Raw genomic sequence first — 22016 nt, forward strand, 5'->3', positions numbered from 1 at the left:
TTTAACGGTATAGTTCACCCCCAAAAATGTTGTCATTGTTTACTCGCCATCATGTTGTTCCAAACCTGTATGACTGACTTTCTTCACAGAAGTCAAAAAGTGTTTTTATTTATTTATTTTTTTTCATAAAATTAAAGTCAGTGGGGTCCGATGTTGTTTTCACCCCCCCTTTCATTGTATGGACAAATTCATTGTTGTTATTATTAACTTAAATTTTTTAAAATTGATAAAAGCGCTTAACAAAAAACTAATTAAAGTGAAAACTGAAAATATAAAGAATAAAAAGAACATTTCAATAGATTAATATTCGTGTTGTCAAAAGTACTGACTTCGGTACCCAGTTTTAGAAATGTGACGATATCAGCATTTGCCCTAGCATTTTGAGTGCTATTGAGCGGATTCTTAAACGTATCTGATTGGCCATTGTGTTCACGTGCTCAACAGATATGTCTGTGATTGGCTACACTGTTATAAAAAAGATTGTGATTTTAACAGTAAAAGACCGTAAGAATGCTGTAAAAATGCTACGGTGAAAAACTGTACAGGGAACAACTGTAATAGATTTAACTTAGGGCTGCACAATTTATCGCATGCGATTTGGCAAAGGCTGCGATTATTTCATGCGTAGCTTGTCAGAGTTGTACGGCTCTGTGAACAGTAGTAAATGCTTCTCCATCTGAAAGCCAGAGGGAGCTCTCGGGCAGAAACTGCAAATATGCCGAAGTAGAACACGCATCATTCCAGGAAATCCTATACAATCGCTGTAGCTGAATAAACAGAAGATTGATTGTTTTGATTGATTAAACATGATTAAAGGTGCCCTAGATTGTTTTTTTACAAGATGTAATATAAGTCCTAGATGTCCCCTGAATGTGTCTGTGAAGTTTCAGCTCAAAATACCCCATAGATTTTTTGTAATTAATTTTTTTAACTGCCTATTTTGGGGCATCATTAACTATGCACTGATTTTTTTCAGCACGGCCCCTTTAAGAGATGCGCTTCCTCTGCCCCACAAGCTCTCGACTATAATACAGTGCATTCACAAAGTTCACACAGCTAATATAACCCTCAAATGGATCTTTACAAGATGTTCGTCATGCATGCTGTATGCATGCTTCGAATTATGTGAGTAAAGTATTTATTTAGATGGTTACGTTTGATTCTGTGTGAGTTTGAGGCTATGCTCTGTGGCTAAAGCTAACATTACACACTGTTGGAGAGATTTATAAAGAATGAAGTTGTGTTTATGAATTATACAGACTGCAAGTGTTTAAAAATGAAAATAGCAACGACTCTCGTCTCCGTGAATACAGTAAGAAACGATGGTAACTTTAACCACATTTAACAGTATATTAGCAACATGCTAATGAAACATTTCGAAAGACAATTTACAAATATCACTAAAAATATCATGGATCATGTCAGTTATTATTGCTCCATCTGCCATTTTTCGCTGTTGTTCTTGCTTGCTTACCTTGTCTGTGCACAGATCCAGATGTTAATACTGCCTTTCCTTGTCTAATGCGTCGAATGGGCTGGCATTATGCAAATATTGGGGTCATACATATTAATGGTCCCGACTGTTACGTAACAGTCGGTGTTATGTTGAGATCCGAGTGTTTTCCGGAAGTCTTTTAAACAAATGAGATTTACATAAGGAGGAGGAAACAATGGGGTTTGAAACTCAATGTATGTCTTTTCCATGTACTGAACTCTTGTTATTCAACTATGCCGAGATAAATTCAAATTCTGATTCTAGGGCACCTTTAATAAACACACGACTGCCATATTCTGTGTAAGAAGCCACTTCATCTGACAGAAGTATGCTCAACTGTTGTTATGAAGTGAGTTTGGAGTAAAACATATTATTAAATGTTTTCTTTTGTTGGACAAGATGTTAATAAATGCTTCTCATGTCTGGAAAGATGTTTGACGCGTGTTGTTTTTTCAAATGCACATTAAATGCGATTCAAACTTTCAGATATTTTCAGATGGATTAGCATTTGGAGCCATAATTCATTGACAAGCCACGCATAAAAAAATAATTGCAGCTATGCGATTTCATAATCGCATTAAGACAAATCGTTTAAGCGCGATTTCAATGGGTTTTTTCAAATCGTACAATTAATCGTGCAGCCCTAATTTAACTGTACATTTAATGTAATTTTACAGTAAAATACCATTAAATTTACAGTTTTTGAAGGTGAAAAAGTACAAGTAGGCCTACTTTTATAACTTACAGTAAAATAAAAACGTAAATTGACATTCCCATAATTCCCTGCTTTACACATTTGATATATTTTCATTGAAATCTTTGTTTCTTCTTAGTTTTTCCTAATCAGTTATGTAAATTAGGGTTTTATGTTACATCTTATGTTGTTAAATTAATGTTTATTGCATTTTTTTAACTTAAAACGCTGCTACTATATTTTTTGGGTTAAATTTCTGGCAACTACAGATAATATATCCACACATAGTGTGTATCTGTGTAAGAGCTCAGTGAAGAGTGTCAAAGATGTCTATTTACAACATGTTTTTGAAGCGTTGATCATTGTAGCCAATCGCAGACATATCTATAGAGCGTGTGAACACAATGGCCAATCAGAGGTGTTTAAGAATCCACTCAAAATGCTAGAGGGAAATGCTGGTATCGTCACATTTTTAAAATTTCAGTACCAACTTGATACCGAAGTCGGTACTTTTGACAACACTAATTAATATGCTATAATTGTATGTAAATAATATATTCATAACACTGTCAGAATATAATTTTTTATGTTCCACAGAAGAAACCACACGAGGGTGAGTAAATGATGATAGAACAGAATATTTATTTTTGGGTGGTCCATCCTTTTAAGTATACTGTGAAACTACAAAACCGTATCCCCTCTTCTATATGGCAGACTTGTCATTTGGTGCAGACTGGTGCTATTGTTCTTTTGAAGATGAATTGTGAATTTACACAGTCAGACACACTGCGGCGGTCCCCATGGTCTAGTGAAAGTTTTAGCATCCCTCCCACAGGTTGACTGACAGATCTGGAGCACAGAGGATCAATGCACTCCGTCCTCTTTCTGCGGAATTCTGAGCGTGTCCTTGCACAAGTTCATGTTCACATTGTGTCATAGCAGTTCACTGTAGGATATGGAAGCTATTGATCAGTTTAGAATATCTATTACATTCAACACTGTTTGAAATTACTATATACTGGTGTGTACATGCTGTTTCAGTTGCATAATAATGTTTACGTTTTTTACATAGTCATGTTAACGTGTTTTTTTTTTTTTCATTTCAATTTACAGCAGCAGCAGCTACATGAACTCCACAAGTTTGTGTAGAATAGATCCAAAGAGCAGCTTTTGCTTCAATGGAAGAACATCTGACCATCTGTACAAAGGAGTCACATGATCAATGTAACATTTATCTGATTAGTGATGAGAAGCTAGAAATTTCTATATTTCTAATTAATTTTAAGTCATAACATTTTTCCCCCCATTTATTTCCTGGTTAAATTAGATCTTGAGATCTTCAGATTTTCAAAGTGGTCTCAGACTTATGGATCCCGTTGTATGTCAGTAACATAAGCATTATATAATATCAGTATTGCGTGTGTTCATGTGTGCGTGTGTTGGCAATATTTGATGGAATGAAATACCATAGGGATCTGCATAGTTTGTGAGGGGTTGCTATTGCATATCGTGTATGATCAAAGCTTGATTTAATTCTTGATTTAACTCTACATTAATTTTTCAGTATGTTTCAGTGGCAATTTTTGTGCTTCCATCTGGAGAAAACAAAACTAATGTTGGAGATCAGGACTGTAAAAGCATCATGAAATGAGAATTTTTATCAAGGTTCTAGACAAAAAAAAAAAAAAAAAAAAAAAAAAAAAAAAAAAGTTTTGTAGACTATTTCAGCCATTATGTTTTCCAGCATGTCTCTAAAATAAATCAGTAGGGTCATCTTTAAAATTGGACCTCATATTGCAAATAATAATCAATAATATTTTTGTTAAATGAATTTTTTTTAAAAATATCATGATTCATTAAAATACATTTACGTTAAGTTCGCAAATGTAATGTAGATGTTGTAAATCTGAATGTATCTTTATTTACACTTTCGTAAATAGACTGTCTATGTCTTCTGTCTTATCTAAAATATAGTCTGCATCACATTAACAGTTCTTGGTTCATTTTGAATTGGACATAACCAAAAAATGATTCTCGATTTCAGTGAGAGAGCAGTTCAGTTCACTACCTTTGTGAGTCTGATTCAAACTGCAAAAGGTGCAGTCACATTTTCCATTGTTCTGTGTGTTTTCACAGGCAAAATCCAGTCATTTCAATAGAAATCTGCACAATTTGGAATTTCCTGTGAGGGTGAAAGATTTCTCCATGCAGACTCCTCCTCATCAGGTTCAAGTTGGCCATGCGAATTTGCCTCAATGGCCAACAGAAAGTTGCTTGGCTTAAGCCGGGCACACATTTAACGACTAGCTAAAACATTCTAAGACTGTGCTCAACATACAGCGATTGTTTCCTGCGACTGAAGCAGATTTAAATACTTACACATGGAAAGTATCAATTAAGTATCAATAAGTATCAATTTACATTCATAATAGGCCTTACAATCGTTAAGTGTGTGCGCGGCTTAAGTGACTTCTTTGTGACCAAGCTTCATGCATCCTGTATATAGACGCACATAAAGCCTTCCTGCATAGTTTTTAAATTATTTTCACACTTTTTGTCTGTTTTAGTCGCAATCTGGAGGCCTATATTTCAGTGAGTTCCAGATGTCTAAACAAGTTCTTTTATGCAGTCCCATAAAATGCAAAGGAAAATTGCGGCTGTAAAAAAACAAACAAAAAAACATTAAGTGTAGTTTATAGATTCTCAAGCACCATCACGAGAGCAAATTAAACTTCAAGTACTCATCTTCTCAGCCTCTGTTAGATGAAATGAGAATGCTCAGAATTGTTACCGATAGTGTTTACCAGTTTCTCCACTTAAAATTTCACTGTTGATATTTTGGCTCTCTCGTAGTAACGACAAGAGGGGAGGAAACTGGTATATTTATCACTTTGGTGCGTTTTAATCAACATTACTTAATCCTACCTGCTTGCTATGATGTTGTGCCATTATTTATGAGTATTTTGAGGTCTCCATTTGAAGAGAAACGCATTTTTTTTAACTTTAGCATGGATAGCACAAGGTCCCAAAGAGAGTGATTTTTGTGTGAGGATGATGAGGTTCTGTGGATGTGGGGTGCGTGCTTCTGTTCACTGCATTGGCACGGCTCAGCTTGTGCAAACTGGGTGATGAAATGAATAAATAAAAAATGTGGGACTGAAAGTTGTGCCTTGGCACGCTGACCTAAAATCCAGTGAAGACTCGCCATGTTTCCCGTGGGATTAATCCAGTGTGGCATACAGAGTGTAGCGCAGCCTGTAAGGATTATATGTGCTGGACTTGGGCTCCCGCTGCCCTACTTTTCATTAAAATATAGAGAGGGAGAGAGAGGGAGAGAGAGAGATTGCATGAATGCCTGGACAGATGGAGTGGGGGTTTGATTAAACAGTGAACCAAGTACTGGGAAATGCTACAACTTTCTTTCAATGCACAGACAGTTGTAGTTTACTGGTTTTCATGATATTGTTGCCGGAACAGATATTTTACTCGAATGAATGAGACTGTATTAATAATCATGTTTTGTGCTTTTTTGTTTGACCCATGAACTTATAAAGAGGATTGTTTGTTTCCTCTTGTATTTTCCTCCCAGCCTCCTCATATTCTCACATTCACAGCCTTAAACACACAGTGATGTTGCTGTTCCTGAGAGAAATATCTTTGGTTGCCCCTGAGCTGCAGAAGCTGCTGAAATATAAATGAGACACTTAATGGCTGAGGCTGTATCGAGCTAGTGTTTACAGGGATCCCAGGATTGTGTGTCACGGGGCTTCTGGCTTCGATCTCAGGAAGTCCTCTTGCCACTTGCCAAATTCCGATTCATAAATGCCACGGGGAGTCTGTGTGTCACACTGGATGTGTTTATGTTGCCTTGACTGGGGCTCATATGCTCAGGCAGGACCCCCTTATGTGATCCTCCCTCATGACATGAAAATTGCTCAGTCACATTTCTTTTATACATAAAAATAAACACCTATACACTGTACTACAGCCTTGGACAGATGGTTGTACTCTAATTTTTCCATTCTGAATATTTCACACAATTGGCTTGCGGGATGTTCACATGAAGACCCTATAAAATCAAAATTTGTTGGTGGTTTTGTGACTTAGTTCTTATTTGTTAGCTTTGATGCTGTCTGTATGCAAGTGTACTTCTTAAAAATCCCTTTTTTGGCAGATATGCTGATTTAAAGGGGACCTATAATGCCCCTTTTACAAGATGTAATATAAGTCTTTGGTGTCCCCAGAATGTGTCTGTGAAGTTTCAGCTCAAAATACCCCACAGATCATTTATTATAGCTTGTCAAATTAAATGCAAATGAGCTGCCGGCCCCCTTTCCAGAAGAGGGCGGAGTTTTAACAGCTTGTGCTTCGGTGCTCAACAACAACAAAGCTGGAGAATCTCTCGCAGCCAAAATGACGATTGTCAGTAAAGGTGTTCAGCCTTACATTGTTCAAACCGGAGTCGGACACTGATGGAGAGACTCAGAAAGAAGTTATAACTTTTAGATTGCGTCTGGACATTTCTGAATGGTTAGTGGATAAATTTATGCACTTATTGGAGTTTATTCAACTCATCGACTAGCATGTGCCGTCATGTTAATCTTATGTGCAAATCCTGCATTGAATTGACCCTGGTTTGTGAAGCAGCTGGTGTAAAATGACTTCATGGCAGCAACGCTCTACTACAACAACTCTTCCTCTTCTCTAAAGCAGCTCAACATGACCTCACCCCCTTTGTTGTGTGTTCCTGGGGGAGGAGTTTATGTAAATTTTGGGGTTTATGATGTCACCAACCCGGGAAGAAGCTCGGGGACTACCAGCCATATGTTGTAGTCCTTAAAAGTGATTTCTGTAAAAGGAAATATCTCCTTTTGCATTGATCTTTGAGCGTTGTAACTTTGAAGATGTTGTTTATGCTCAAACAGCAACATTACACTCTAACTAAAAATTTCTGGGAAAACAGACCAAAAATATTGATGACTCATCCTGCACTGCATAGATTTTTGTCCAATAAAAAGCCCTCAGTAAAGAGAGTGTCCCACCCCCTCCTAATACCACCTGTCTCCAACTAACAAGTAGCAAATTATGACTCTGTATCTGTAACTAAAGACTCCATTTCGCTATGTAAAAGAAAAGGAATAACACTTTTGTTATGTCCTGCCCCTTTCAATAGGAAATCAGGATGTTTTTTTCCATACTTATATGGATTTGGTCTGTATCTATGCAGGGAGGCCTGGGTGTCTAAATGATGATTGAAACCATGAAATGGCCTGGCACCAACATTAAAACACTTTGCTTGTCAAGAAGTGGCAGGTTTTTTATTATTACTATTTGGTAGATGTTGGAAATATATTGGCTGATAGTGGATATTTAATTGTGAATGTTTATTTCCTCTTTTTTTTATATTTGGATGCATTTAATCTTTTAAAATCACTAATTAACACTTTTAAATGTAATCTTTCAAAATTAATATCCATTTTTCTGTTGACTGTACATTGTAATGTTGAGATACGTGTACCTAAATTCACTTTTAGTTTTTGATTTTTAATTTATGTTGACAAGCTATTTTAGTATCGACTCATCTTATTTTTGGCCATAAGGTGAAAATAATTGTCTGCTTAGTGGTTTCAACCAGACTTTTAATATCTGTGCATTTGTACATTTTGTATTTTGCCTTCTTAGGCCAACTTCAAAGCAGTACAACAAATCTTTTGCGCTAAAAACACCTTTGGGTTTCATTGACTGCTTCTGGCAATATGCAGAAACCACTTGTACCCATCTAAATAACTGAAAATGTCAGATCAGAGTCATATTTCGAAACTATTTTGTCCTACGTGGCATATTGAATAGAAAGGCACTCTCTGTCATCTGGGGCAATTCCAAACTAAATGTGAAGGGAAGCAGATGTTAGAACATGATGTGATCTATCATCTGTGATGGATAACACTTCCAATCTAGTAATAGCCATTTGTAACATCTGATTAACAATAAGAGTCAAAAATAGCGAGCTATTACTGCTGTGAAATGGGCAACTGTTATTCTGCATCTCACAGTGTGAGTCATCCTTCATTTAACATTCAGAAAAGCTATCCATTATGCATCATAATTACTGTTAAGAGACTTGAAGAACAATGACCTTACAAATGCTCGAACGTGCAGTAATGGGCTCTTAGCGGCAGCATTTTAAACTTACAGGTTTTTGGTATGCATTTCTTTTCAGATGTGTTGATGGACTCCACGACGGCAACGGCAGAGCTGGGCTGGACGATATATCCATCATTGGGGGTGAGCCTCATTGAAATAATTTAGATGATCAGACCTAGCATAAATAATTCAGTGCACAAATTCAGCATGACTCATGTGGTGCAGAAATAGAAGTTGAAAGAATTCCAAATTAGATTATTTTTAATGCAGTCCATGCCGTTTGTCTCACTTCTGCACATTTTTACCTTAAAGTGTCTGTAATGGTGTGAAACCAGAATGAATGTACCATAAATATGCAAATAGCAAGAAAAACATGCTTTTACTATTAGTCGCACACATTGCTTATTCAACAATTGTGATCTGTTCTTTGGTTAAAGTGGGAAGAGGTGAGTGGCTACGACGAAAACATGAACACCATCCGCACTTACCAAGTGTGCAATGTCTTTGACGCCAACCAGAACAACTGGGTGCGCACCAAATACATCCGGCGGCGGGGTGCCCAACGGATCCACGTGGAGATGAAGTTCTCAGTGCGAGACTGCAGCAGCATCCCAAATGTCCCTGGCTCTTGCAAGGAAACTTTTAATCTGTACTACTTCGAATCAGACACTGACGTAGCCACCAAGGTGTATCCCGCCTGGATGGAGAACCCATGGGTCAAGGTGGACACCATTGCGGCCGATGAGAGTTTCTCCCAGGTGGACCTGGGCGGCCGAGTGATGAAGATAAACACGGAAGTGCGCAGCTTTGGGCCGGTGTCCCGTAATGGCTTCTACTTGGCCTTTCAGGATTATGGAGGCTGCATGTCACTCATCGCCGTAAAGGTTTTCTATCGCAAATGCCCCCGAATTATTCGGAATGGGGCCATCTTTCAGGAGACCTTGTCAGGGGCGGAGAGCACCTCTCTGGTGTCCGCCCGAGGCACTTGTGTACCTAATGGAGAGGAAGTGGATGTACCCATTAAACTGTACTGCAATGGAGATGGGGAGTGGCTGGTACCTATCGGGCGTTGCGTGTGCAAGGCTGGGTACGAGTCTGTGGACAACGGGACTGTGTGTAAAGGTGAGTTTTGTTGCTTATTCAGTATTGCTTATTAGGTATTTTAAATATCTTGAATTGATTTGTTCTTAAAGTGACAGTCCACCAAAAAATTTAAATGGTCACACTCATGATGTTCCAAACCCAAATTCTTTTATTTGAGTTGTTTTGAACACAGATCATAGATCAACAGGCCGTCAAACTCCAAAATAGACAAAAAGCACCATAAAAGTAGCCCATATAGTCATGGGGTGTATTCCATTTTCTCTGAAGCTGTCTTATTTATGTGGTAGACCAAAATATAAATCATTATTCACTGATCATTTTCTCCTCTCAAAGCAAATATGTATCTATGACACTAATTGGATGTTTATAACATCAAAATTCTTGATGACTTCAAACCTGTGCATAGGTGCCATATTCGTTGTGAGAGCTGCAGGTGCAGATAATCAGTATATAAAGATTTAAATCTCTTTGTTTATCATAAAGCTATTCTATTGCTTCAGGTGCCAGATTCATAAAAATCTTGTTAAGAAGTTTATTAAGATTAATTCTAATAAGTTCATAAGAGTGCGATTCTTGAAAAATTCATAAGTTCTCAAATATTTTCTCAAGAACATCTTATTTATTCCTTAAATGGATAGTTCACCCAAATTATTCCATGAATTGCTCACCCTCAAGCCATCCTAGGTGTATATAATCCTAGCTCCTAGCTCTTCCAAGCTTTATAATGGTAGTGAATGGCGCTCACAATTTTGAAGCCCAAAAAAGTGCATCAATCCTGCATAAAGTCCTTCTGAAGCGAAGCGATGGGTTTTTGTAAGAAAAATAGGCTGAAAATTGGCTGTTGTCACTATGACGGTCGCGTCAGCACAAACTTCAGAAATGCCTTCCTTCAAGTGTTGACGCTGACGCCCCATGTAATTGCAGCGTAAGTTTACGTTACTTCTACATCATACGTCACGTCAGAGTTTACGTTTCAGCCGTAAGTTGAATTGCATACAGATGTTTGTCGGAAGCTGCTTATTATAGTTTATAAAGTTTTAAATATGGATATTTTTCTTCAGAAAGCCTTTATTAACCTCCTGGAGCCGTGTGGATTACTTTTATGATGGATGGATGCACTTTTTTGGGCTTCAAAATCATGAGCGCCATTCACTACCATTATAAAGCTTGGAAGAGCCAGGATATTTTTTTAATATAACTCTGTGTTCAAAGGAAAAAGAAAAAAGATAAGAACATTCTTAAGATGCAATGCAATATATTCTTTATTCTTAAGTTAGAAAATTAGAAGAAAATAGCAGTTAGAATTTTATTCTTAATGTTTCATGAATCTGTACCCAGAAGATATACATAAAGACTTTATAGTGCTTTATAGTACTTTTATGTACTTTTAAAATTAATATATTTTTGTCTAATGAAGATAGATTTAAATTTAAAAAGTTTGAAACCACATTAGGCAGTGTAATTAATAATTCATTTAAAAATGTTCATTTCAACTCTGCCATTTTCATCTTTGTCTTGTCTGGTTTTAATGTCTCACTAAAAAGTGAAATGGTTGTTGTTACTTAAATGAGCAATTTCTAGCATATTGGACCCTTAAAAATGACTTTTATCTGTGTAACAGGATGTTGTCACGTTGATTTAGATGTTACCACATGAAGCACATTTTTAGGTAGCCTGACAAAACATTTTTTACAGTGCCGGATGCCAGCAATGATAAATAAATAATGAATAGCCTCAGCTTCAGCCTCAGATTTCTGCACCCACATAAAGCACCATGAAATAGAGAAACATCGCCAAATTATGAAAAAGCTTGCATACAGATCTTTGTAATTATAGTCTTTTTGATTATTATTTTTATCCAGTGACAGAAAAGAAGGACTTAATGTCCTTCCTGAATGCGCGCACACACACACGCACACACATTACAGAGTCTTATTATTGAGAGCTGCCCTGCAGGTACAAAACATTCACTGGCCCTATCCTTATGAAAGCCAGTTGAAAGACATCGGGCCATTGTGCCTTTTTCTATCCATGTGCAGAGGTTTTCTTCAGTTACAATCAGTGTTATTTCAATCTAAATCCACATACGCGCATGCACACAAGCACTGACCCTTAAAACTGTTTTTATAACATGAGATTTTGCCATTATTCTTGCATTGCTCGACAAGGAAGTAGCTCTCTGTCTGTGAGAACAAGGGAGCCATAATGAATAGAAATCCTCCAGTCAGTTGTAATGCTGCCTTGATAGGTTGGAATGAATAGAGGGATTTGGGTAGAAAAAGGTGTTTTTTTTTTTCACCCTCGCTCAGCACTCGGCAGATATGATTACATTCAAGGAGAGCAGGGCGGCGATGAGGGAACGATTTTGGCAGGGTTCTCCTGGGTACTGTTGACAGAATCTAAATTACTAATATCCCCCCATCTGGAGCAGCTGATGGATGGAAATCGGCAATATCCTGGGCGAGCACAAGCCAGACCATCTCTTTTATTTCCCCTGGTGTTAATCCTCCTCGCTGCCACCACTTTAATGACACTCCTAATTGACTAATTTGCAGTGCGCAGGGGGAGCTGGGTGGACGCTTAGACTCTGCTCTCCCTGGCGAGTCCATTCAGAAATCAAGCACAAATAATGAATCCCCCTGTGGTTGTTAACCAAGGGCTGCATGTAGACAAATGGATTTATGAGTTCCATTTTCTGTCTCTAAAGGAAATATGCAGTAGCAATACTCATTAAAGCCAAGTATAGACATAATGGTCTAATTGATAGCAAGCTTGACGTGTAATTCTCTTATACTGTAATGTTACTGGTACAATGGCACAGCACTGCATGCTTCAGGTCAGTTCAACTTCAAAAGCCATTCGTGAGTGGTTTAATCTCAGTGGCTGTTTTTTTTTTTTTTTTTTTTTTTTAATTTAAGGGCCTTACAGTGCTCAACAATAAGGATTTTTGTCTACTGGATAATTGGACTCAGGACAGTAGTTTTGTACTTGTCTTGCCGATATTTTTAATGGCCCCACCACATATAAATAATTTTAATTATATATATTTTTAGTTGGTTTTAAATTATTTTTTAAATAAAATAAGCAATAAAAAATAAATACATCTTCATTAAATTTGCTCAACAGTAAGGATTTTTGTCTACTGACAGTTAAAAATTATACTTGCCTTGCCGATATTTTTAATCAACGGCATAAATCAATAACTTTTTATTTAATAAATAATATATCTTTTAATTGTTTTTATTAATTAGTTTTAAATTAATGTTTGAATATATTAATATATAAATGATAAAAATAAAATTTGATGAATTTTAACATTTTTATTAAAGGTGCCGTAGAACGTCTTTTTAAAAGATGTAATATAACTCTAAGGTGTCCCCTGAATGTGTCTGTGAAGTTACAGCTCAAAATACCCCATCGATTTTTTTTCAATTAATTTTTTTAACTGCCTATTTTGAGGCATCATTAAATATGAGCCGATTTAGGCTGCGGCCCCTTTAAATGCTCACGCTCCCCACCCACGGAGCTCGCGCTTGCCTTAAACACTGCATAAAGTTCACACAGCTAATATAACCCTCAAAATTGTTCCTTACAAAGTGTTCATCATGCATGCTTCATGCATGTTTTGGATCATGTAGGTATAGTATTTATTTGGATGTTTACATTTGATTCTGAATGAGTTTGATGGTGCTCCATGGCTAAAGCTAACATTACACACTGTTGGAGAGATTTATAAAGAATGAAGTTGTGTTTATAAATTATACAGACTGCAAGTGTTTAAAAATGAAAATAACAACAGTCTTGTCTCCGTGAATACAGTAAGAAATGATGGTAACTTTAACCTCATTTAACAGTACAGTAGCAACATGCTAACGAAACATTTAGAAAGACAATTTACAAATATCACTAAAAATATCATGTTATCATGGATCATGTCAGTTATTATTGCTCCATCTGCCATTTTTCGCTGTTGTCCTTGCTTGCTTACCTAGTCTGATGATTCAGCTGTGCACATCCAGACGTTCTGCCCTTGTCTGATGCCTTGAACATGAGCTGGCATATGCAAATATTGGGGGCGTACATATTAATGATCCCAACTGTTACGTAACAGTCGCTGTTATGTTGAGATTCGCCTGTTCTTCGGAGGTCTTTTAAACAAATGAAATTTACATAAGAAGGAGGAAACAATGGTGTTTGAGACTCACTGTATGTCATTTCCATTTACTGAACTCTTGTTATTTAACTATGCCAAGATAAATTCAATTTTTAATTCTAGGGCACCTTTAAGTTTGCAACAAGCATATATATATATATATATATATATATATATATATATATATATATATATATATATATATATATATATATATATATATATATATATATATATATATATATATATATATATATATATATATATATATATATTTTTTTTTTTTTTTTTTTTTATTTTGCCTCAACATACACAGATTTGATTATTTTTTTTTTGTATATATTTTCATAATTATAATTTTCTTTTTAAATTTCTTGATCAAAATTTCTTAAAGAAATTTGCATTTTTATATTTTCTAAAAATATATATTTAAATTTTTATATTTATTTTATAAAAGTACAATTATAACGTTTTACATAATTTTATTGAATGTAATTGTTTTATTTTCAAAAAGCAACAATTGTCAGCCATTTATTATGTTTTTCAGCAAGAATAGCTATAAATTATACTGACCCAAAACACTCTCACACTGGCCCCGGGCCATCGGGCCATTCTTATTGTTGAGTCCTGTCTTATATTTAGCCTTTTGAATCATGACTAACCATCCTTATGAAAGGAAGTACAGGAACAGCTTGTGAAATATAATTTATATATGTCTTGTGCCAGGAACGCCTCTTCTCTCCATAGCCAAGATCTGAGACTCACCCACACCTCAAGTAATTTTAGTGGTAGCACTAATTCAGTTAATCCAACTGGCCTTCTGACCCTCTCTGTTCTTCACTTGAGATGTTCTTCAGCCCTCTCACTGTCATTCCGATGTGGTTTGTGATGGATATTATTGACTGGCCTTCTAGATTGCATTTCATAAGTAATTACATAGACCTCATGGTACAGTCTCTGCTTGTTTTAGCGTTTAATGATTATAAATAGCGAAATTCAGCTGGACAGTGTTGGCTGCAGATGAATTACCTCTAGTGTATGGAGCTGGACTGTGGCCAATCCCTCAAGCCAAGCCCGCCTTTGTCTTAAAACAAGATGAATGTCGGCTGATTTTGCTTGTATTGTGTTATGGCCAATCAATACATTCCTCCACGGACAGCCGCAATGTGCATTTGTTTCAGTATGTTGACCTTTCAATTAGAAGTAATGGTTTTGTTATCTTGTTATCTTTGAATATGATATTTTATTATCTAGGGAGTACCTTAGGCCTAAACCTCAATTTTTGATTTGTTGGACTAACCTCAAAGCTAAAAGCTTACAGTAAATCAAGGCTGTATATTCTTTACTATGTAAATGTCTGAAGTGTTACATTTGCTGAATCCCGAGTGTCCACTGGAATGTTGTATCTATCTTTTAATCTTTCACTGTTGTGACCTTTGTGAAATGCTGCCGCTGTTTAAAAGCTCTCGTTTCATGTATTTACTAGCTGGATAATGTGTTTAGATGGGCACTATAGATCATAATGTACCAACACTCTCTGTTTTAAGCACATAGGGGTCACAGTGTCTGACTGTTCTTCAGTTTCCTCAACCTTTATGACTGTAGTTTTTTATGACATACAGAGGAGCTATGGATGGGTAAAAACTGATTTTTTTGGGGGTTAATCGTGATCTTTATTTGTTGGGTAACTGGCTTGTCTAATGTATTTTGATTCAAACAAATGACTCTTATTAGTCGTTGGTGAATCAGAAGCATGCAGTGCAACCAGTGTAGCCGATTCTCAAACAAATGACTCTTATGAGGCGGTTCTTTTTAGTGAATCAGGAGCAGTGTGACCAGTGTAGTAGAACTTGCACTTCTCACTTGCACAGTTCAAAGCTAGTGGGAAAAGCTGCCCATAACTTGCTGGTCTATGATCAGTTTTCTCCGTACTAATATTGGCAAAACATTTGGCAAGCGATCCAGCGCATATGTGTTTGTGCTCTGAAGAGCATCAAAGGTTTCTATTTACAATATATTTTTGCAGTGTTGACCAATGTAGCCAATCACAAACATATTTGTTGATTTCTTGAACGTAATTGCCAATCAGAGGTGTTTGTTAAAATCCACTAACCGGTCAAAAAGGCTTTTTTTTCAGTGCTGAGTTCTGCATGCTCACGAATCCTCTCATTATAACAAACGAAGTGTATAAAATATGTAAATAAATGATTCATTGTGCAGTGTGGACAGCTTCATTTTATAACATAGCTTTGTGAGATAGTGATTAAAGGTGCCATCGAACGTTTTTTTACAAGATGTAATATAAGTCTAAGGTGTCCCCTGAATGTGTCTGTGAAGTTTCAGCTCAAAATACCCCATAGATTTTTTTTAATAAATTTTTTTAACTGCCTATTTTGGGGCATCATTAACTATGCACCGATTCAGGGCTGCTGGCCCTTTAAATGCTCACTCTCCCCGCCCACGGAGATTGTGCTTGCCTTGAACAGCATAAACAAAGTTTACACAGCTAATATAACCCTCAAAATGGATCTTTACAAAGTGTTCGTCATGCAGCATGTCTAATCGCATAAGTACAGTGTTTATTTGGAAGTTTACATTTGATTCTGAATGAGTTTGAGGCTGTGCTCTGTGGCTAATGGCTAATGCTACACTGTTGGAGAGATTTATAAAGAATGAAGTTGTGTTTATGAATTATACAGACTGCAAGTGTTTAAAAATGAAAATAGCGACGGCTCTTGTCTCCGTGAATACAGTAAGAAACAATGGTAACTTTAACCACATTTAACAGTACATTAGCAACATGCAAATGGAACATTTAGAAAGACAATTTACAAATATCACTAAAAATATCATGATATCATGGCTCATGTCAGTTATTATTGCTCCATCTGCCATTTTTCGCTATTGTCCTTGCTTGCTTACCTAGTCTGATGATTCAGCTGTGCACAGATCCAGACGTTAATACTGGCTGCCCTTGTGTAATGCCTTGAACATGGGCTGGCATATGCAAATATTGGGGGCGTACATATTAATGATCCCGACTGTTACGTAACAGGAGGTCTTTTAAACAAATGAGATTTATATAAGAAGGAGGAAACAATGGAGTTTGAGACTCATTGTATGTCATTTCCATGTACTGAACTCTTGATATTTAACTATGCCGAGGAAAATTCAACTTTTAATTCTAAGGCACCTTTAACTAAAATGAATGACAGCTTTTTTGTGATTATAAAGAGAGCACTTTTTCTACGCTTTATGCCATGCCAAATCACGCGTGCAGTAGCTATGCTTGGTTTTCTGTTCAATTTTACTGTGGTCTGTGAATGTAGTTGCTTTAAAGGGTTAGTTCACCTAAAAATGAAATTTCTGTCATTAAGTACTCACCCTCTTGTCGTCCCAAACCTGTAAGACCTCTGTTTGTCTTCGGAACAGATATTTTTGATGAAATCTGAGGTTATCTAATCGACACATTGGCAGCAACGACATTGCAGCTTTTGAGGTCCAGAAAGGTACTAAAGACATCGTTAAAACCATTGACGTGACTGCAGTGGTTCAACCTTAATATTATGAAGTGATGAGAAAACTTTTTGTGCACAATAACTACTTTATTCAACAAATTTGGTTGTCCGCTGTCATACTGCTACGCTATTATAATTTTTTTACCCAGAAAAAATGGAAGTGAAATGACACACAGTGGGGCACATTGGGACCATATGATAGCTTAATAAAAAAATATACAAGGCAAACTAAAATATTTTGTTGATAAAATACGATTATTAACTTTTCCATATAACATAAAAATACAAATAGTATTCATTATTTCTGAATCTCAACTTTGAACAATGAACACTAAATCTCAGTCTTTATTCTCCTGTTTCTCATGGTTTCTTAGTATAAGATATAGAGTTATTAATGTGAATTATATATTGCTAACCATATAGCATAGTTCTAATTGCGGAGCACATTGTAACAATGTTACAATGTGCCCCACTTGCACTACTGGGATTTAAACCTGACTAGTGTCTTCTGCTAGTGAGCTAAGCATTAAAGAACCATCTAAACTGCCAAATAACGGATTAGAGATTAAAATTATAGCAGATGTCTTTTTTTAAACAAACACTAAAAACTGAGATGAAAAATTTATTTCAGTAAGAAATTTACTTTTGCTATGGTTAAACGTTCAGTGATATTTCCAAAGATTTTTGAATGAATTTAGTGCATTTTTTTTTCTCTAAATAGTGTTGATATGGCAACTAGTAAATACAATAAGTTTTGTCATGCTAGCCTGTGTGGAAACTTTTAAACCAAGTGTGTGACAACTAGCCTCCCTTTAGGTGGTGCCTTGTTTAAAAAGAGTCACCGGTTTGAATGAGTCTGAAACTCTGCCTTGTATAATTTACAGCATTGGCACATTTACCAGAGAGAATATTTCTTGTGTAAAACAAAATGGACATTTTAACTAAAATATAACCAAATCAATCAAATGAGATTCAGACCGAACCAGTGTTATTTTAGTAGTATTTATATACATTTCCAAGTAATTTAGTACTTCAACTTAAAACTTATTTCAGTTAAGTGCCAAGGCAACATTTCTCATTTAAGTTTTTATCTAAATTTTGTATAATTTTATTTCAGCTTTATTTTAATTATTGAAAATGATTTTTAATAGTTTTAGTTAACAATAACAACACTGAATTGAGTAGAGAAATGTATAACAATACCCAGCCTAGAGAGAACAGTACAATAGATCACGTAGGCTGCTTCACATTGTCCTCACATTGGAAATGGTTCTAGAATATCAGGCATATGACACATTCACCGTGACAAAGGGTATTGTATGTGTCTGGATGTAATTATATATGGCAGTGAGACTGCACTGTGAATGTGGGGTCTGGAAAGTCCCAAGATGAACCGTGTTATTCGGCATGGCAGTAAAGAAGGGTGCTGGAGTCTGTCTCCTATACTGACTTTATCAGGTACAGCTCTCTAATCCAATCCCTGCCGCACATTGCTGCAGGGAGGCCGTCTGCAACCTTATTTGTTCCTGTGACAGAGGATGTATTTCAATTTGTTTCACCACAGGACTAAATGTAAAGAGACTGCAGTCAGGCTATACAGAAACCAAATCAGTTTATTTGTTCGTGCAGAAGAAAAGCATGCACATACAGTACACATCGCTAACACCACATACAATATCTGCGTATTTATAGTAGTCTGCAAGGTTATGTTACAATCCCTGGATATTAAATCAAAAGCTTTGGCCTTAAAAAATATATATTACACTTCTTAAGAAGGTTAAGTTGTCATGCAAGGCTAGGCCATTAATCCATAGTTTTTTGTTTTCTGTCATACAGTGGATTATTGAGGATTTGTTTGGACTGCTTCCTCGTTCCACGTCTCACAAAACATTGATATTAACGTGTTGACCGGTGGAGACCGTCTGATCTCTTCACTGCCTTTTTTATTTAGCTGAGAATGCAAATGATAATAATAAGATGGTTACGTATTTTATTGTGTGGTGAGATTTCGAGATGTCGTTTTGGTTTGCTGTGATAGATACTGAAGCTGCTGAGATGCAGAAGCTTTGTACAGTGTTAAGTTAGTGGAGCAACTGACTTGCAGCTAGAGCTGGATGAGTAGTTACACCTATGATGATGATTGTTATTGATTGTCCTACCAGGCCAGACTTGCATAAGCTCTTTGATCTTTCTCCTTGCTGTGAAAAACCGATCCGCTTTGATATTCCACTCATTTTAAATATAAACCCTGAATTTCAAGGCTTGACATGCATTTAGAATTTTCCTATAAGTAATACTTATACTGTTATGTTCAGTGTGAAAGTGCTGCAATTATATGCTGCTTGCAGGTGTTATTGAAGTGTAATTTCCATGACTTCACAACCTGTGTGAAGGCTTCCTTTTAGATATGGCAGTTTTCATAAAAATAGTACCAAACAGAGCCTGACACTCTTAAAATAAACATTTTATTCCCTTTTATTTTAACAAATGGTCACTAAAATCTTAAATCATCAACCTCAGTCAGGTCAAAATAAATAACATAGGAGCTGTTTTTTGTTTTATTAATTTATACGTTTGCAATTTTTGCTATCCTGGTACCTAAATACTGTTTAAACCCCTTATTTGTGTAGATTATTATTAGTAGTCAGGGCCGTAACCACCATAGGCATTGAGGGACAAGTCCCCCCCAATAATTGGAAATGGCCAAATTGTCCCCACCAATATTTGATATTTCCTAATGCTGCTCTCCATTACGCACCGCTTTGTTTGTTGTTACGATGACAGACAGTTTAAAAAGTTACATTTTTAGGCTGGTCTGCCTCAGCGGTCTAACAGCGCTCATCAATGTCAAAATGATGGCCAATCAGATCAAAGAAGGCGGGGCTTAATGTTCACTGAAGACAAGCGTGAATTCCAATGCGATACTCTTAGTTTTTACGGTGAAAGAGTGTGTGTTGTAAGATACAAGTAGCTATACATTAAATATGACAACTGTTTTAAAGGTGCCCTAGAATTAAAAATTGAATTTACTTTGGCACAGTTGAATAACAAGAGTTCAGTACATGGAAATGACATACAGTGAGTCTCAAACACCATTGTTTCCTCCTTCTTATATAAATCTCATTTGTTTAAAAGACCTCCGAAGAACAGGCGAATCTCAACATAACACCGACTGTTACGTAACTGTCGGGATCATTAATATGTACACCCCCAATATTTGCATATGCCAGCCCATGTTCAAGCATTACACAAGGGCAGGACGTCTGGATGTGCACAGCTGAATCATCAGACTAGGTAAGCAAGCAAGAACAATAGCAAAAAAATGTCATGATCCATGATTACATGATATTTTTAGTGATATTTGTAAATTGTCTTTCTAAATGTTTCGTTAGCATGTTGCTAATGTACTGTTAAATGTGGTTAAAGTTACCATCATTTCTTACTGTATTCACGGAGACAAGACTGTCGTTATTTTCATTTTTTAAACACTTGCAGTCTGTATAATTACATAACATAACAGTGTGTAATGTTGGCTTTAGCCCGTTAGCCATGGAGCACTATCAAACTCATTCAGAATCAAATGTAAACATCCAAATAAATACCATACTTACGCAATTAGACATGCTGCATGAGGAACACTTTGTAAAGATCCATTTTGAGGGTTATATTAGCTGTGTGAACTTTATGCTGTTTAAGGCAAGCGCAAGCTCCGGGGGAATTTAAAGGGGCCGCAGCCTGAATCGGCGCATATTTAATGATGCCCCATAATAGGCAGTTAAAAAAATGAATAAAAAAAAATCTATGGGGTATTTTGAGCTGAAACTTCAGACACATTCAGGGGACACCTTAGACTTATATTACATCTTGTAAAAATTGTTTTTTTTTTTTGGTTTTATCATACAGTGATAAACTATTCAACTTTTTTATGGAATTTCTCCATTTTGAATTGAAAAAATGTCATCATTTAAATGATGTCATTCATAACTGAATGTGTCGAGACAAGAGACGTTTTATACATTTTTGACATGTTAGACATACAGTACAAACAAAAATGAACGTGTGCATATTTTTATTATTTGCGAAGAGTTTAAATGGACTACTTCACAACTATAGGCTATAATTAGACCTAGAACTTATTTTACCATTCTTATTTCTTTTTAATTCCCTTAAATCCCTTTTAATCCTTTAATTATTTGATTTCTTTAAATAAAAATGATTACAGCCTTGAGTAGTTGTAGTATTATCTTAATAGGTTTAGACTAGTTGGTTGCAAAATTTCCAGTTAAAGGAACATGCCACTATTTTTGAAAAAAGGCTCTTTTTCCAACTCCCCTCGAGTTAAACAGTTGAGTTTTCTGTTTTTTAATCCATTCAGCCAATCTCCGGGTCTGGCGGTAGCACGTTTAGCTGCAGCTTAGCATAGTTCATTGAATCTGATTAGACCGTTAGCATCTTGCTCAAAAATGAACAAAGAGTTTCGATAGTTTTCCTATTTAAAACTTGACTCTTCTTTAGTTACATCGTGTACCAACGGAAAATGAAAAGTTGCGATTTTCTAGGCCGATATGGCTAGGAACTATACTCTCATATCATTGTGCCTGCTGCACCCATGGTATGGCAGCAAAGTTCCTTTAAAGAAATTAGTCGTTGTGCACATTTCTAATAATTATTAGGTTTATTTTATGTCATATAATATATTTTTTTAAACATCCAATAGGTCTCGCAAATTAAAACGCATGTTATTTGTGCCTTTTAAAATATCATGGGATATTGCAGTGTACCGTATTTGTGGAAAATGCTCGGTATATTAAGGCTGACTGAATATTCACTGAAAGGGATTCAGTTCAAACAATTAGTCTGTTGATCTTCAAGTTATTAAAATACCTTTTCTTTGATGTGGAAATCAAC

The 22016-nt window shown here is 36.1% G+C and overlaps 1 protein-coding gene across 1 annotated transcript in view; it reads left to right on the forward strand.

Annotated features, from left to right (window-relative positions):
- ephb2a (eph receptor B2a) overlaps positions 1 to 22016 on the forward strand; it is a 77801-nt gene that overhangs the window by 9821 nt on the left and 45964 nt on the right. The window contains 2 exon segments of the mRNA XM_048178069.1: positions 8410 to 8474; positions 8771 to 9455. Of these exon segments, the coding sequence (XP_048034026.1) occupies positions 8410 to 8474; positions 8771 to 9455 (750 nt within the window).

Source organism: Megalobrama amblycephala, linkage group LG24 (genome assembly GCF_018812025.1).
Source record: "Megalobrama amblycephala isolate DHTTF-2021 linkage group LG24, ASM1881202v1, whole genome shotgun sequence".
In the NCBI taxonomy this organism is placed as follows: Eukaryota; Metazoa; Chordata; class Actinopteri; order Cypriniformes; family Xenocyprididae; genus Megalobrama; species Megalobrama amblycephala.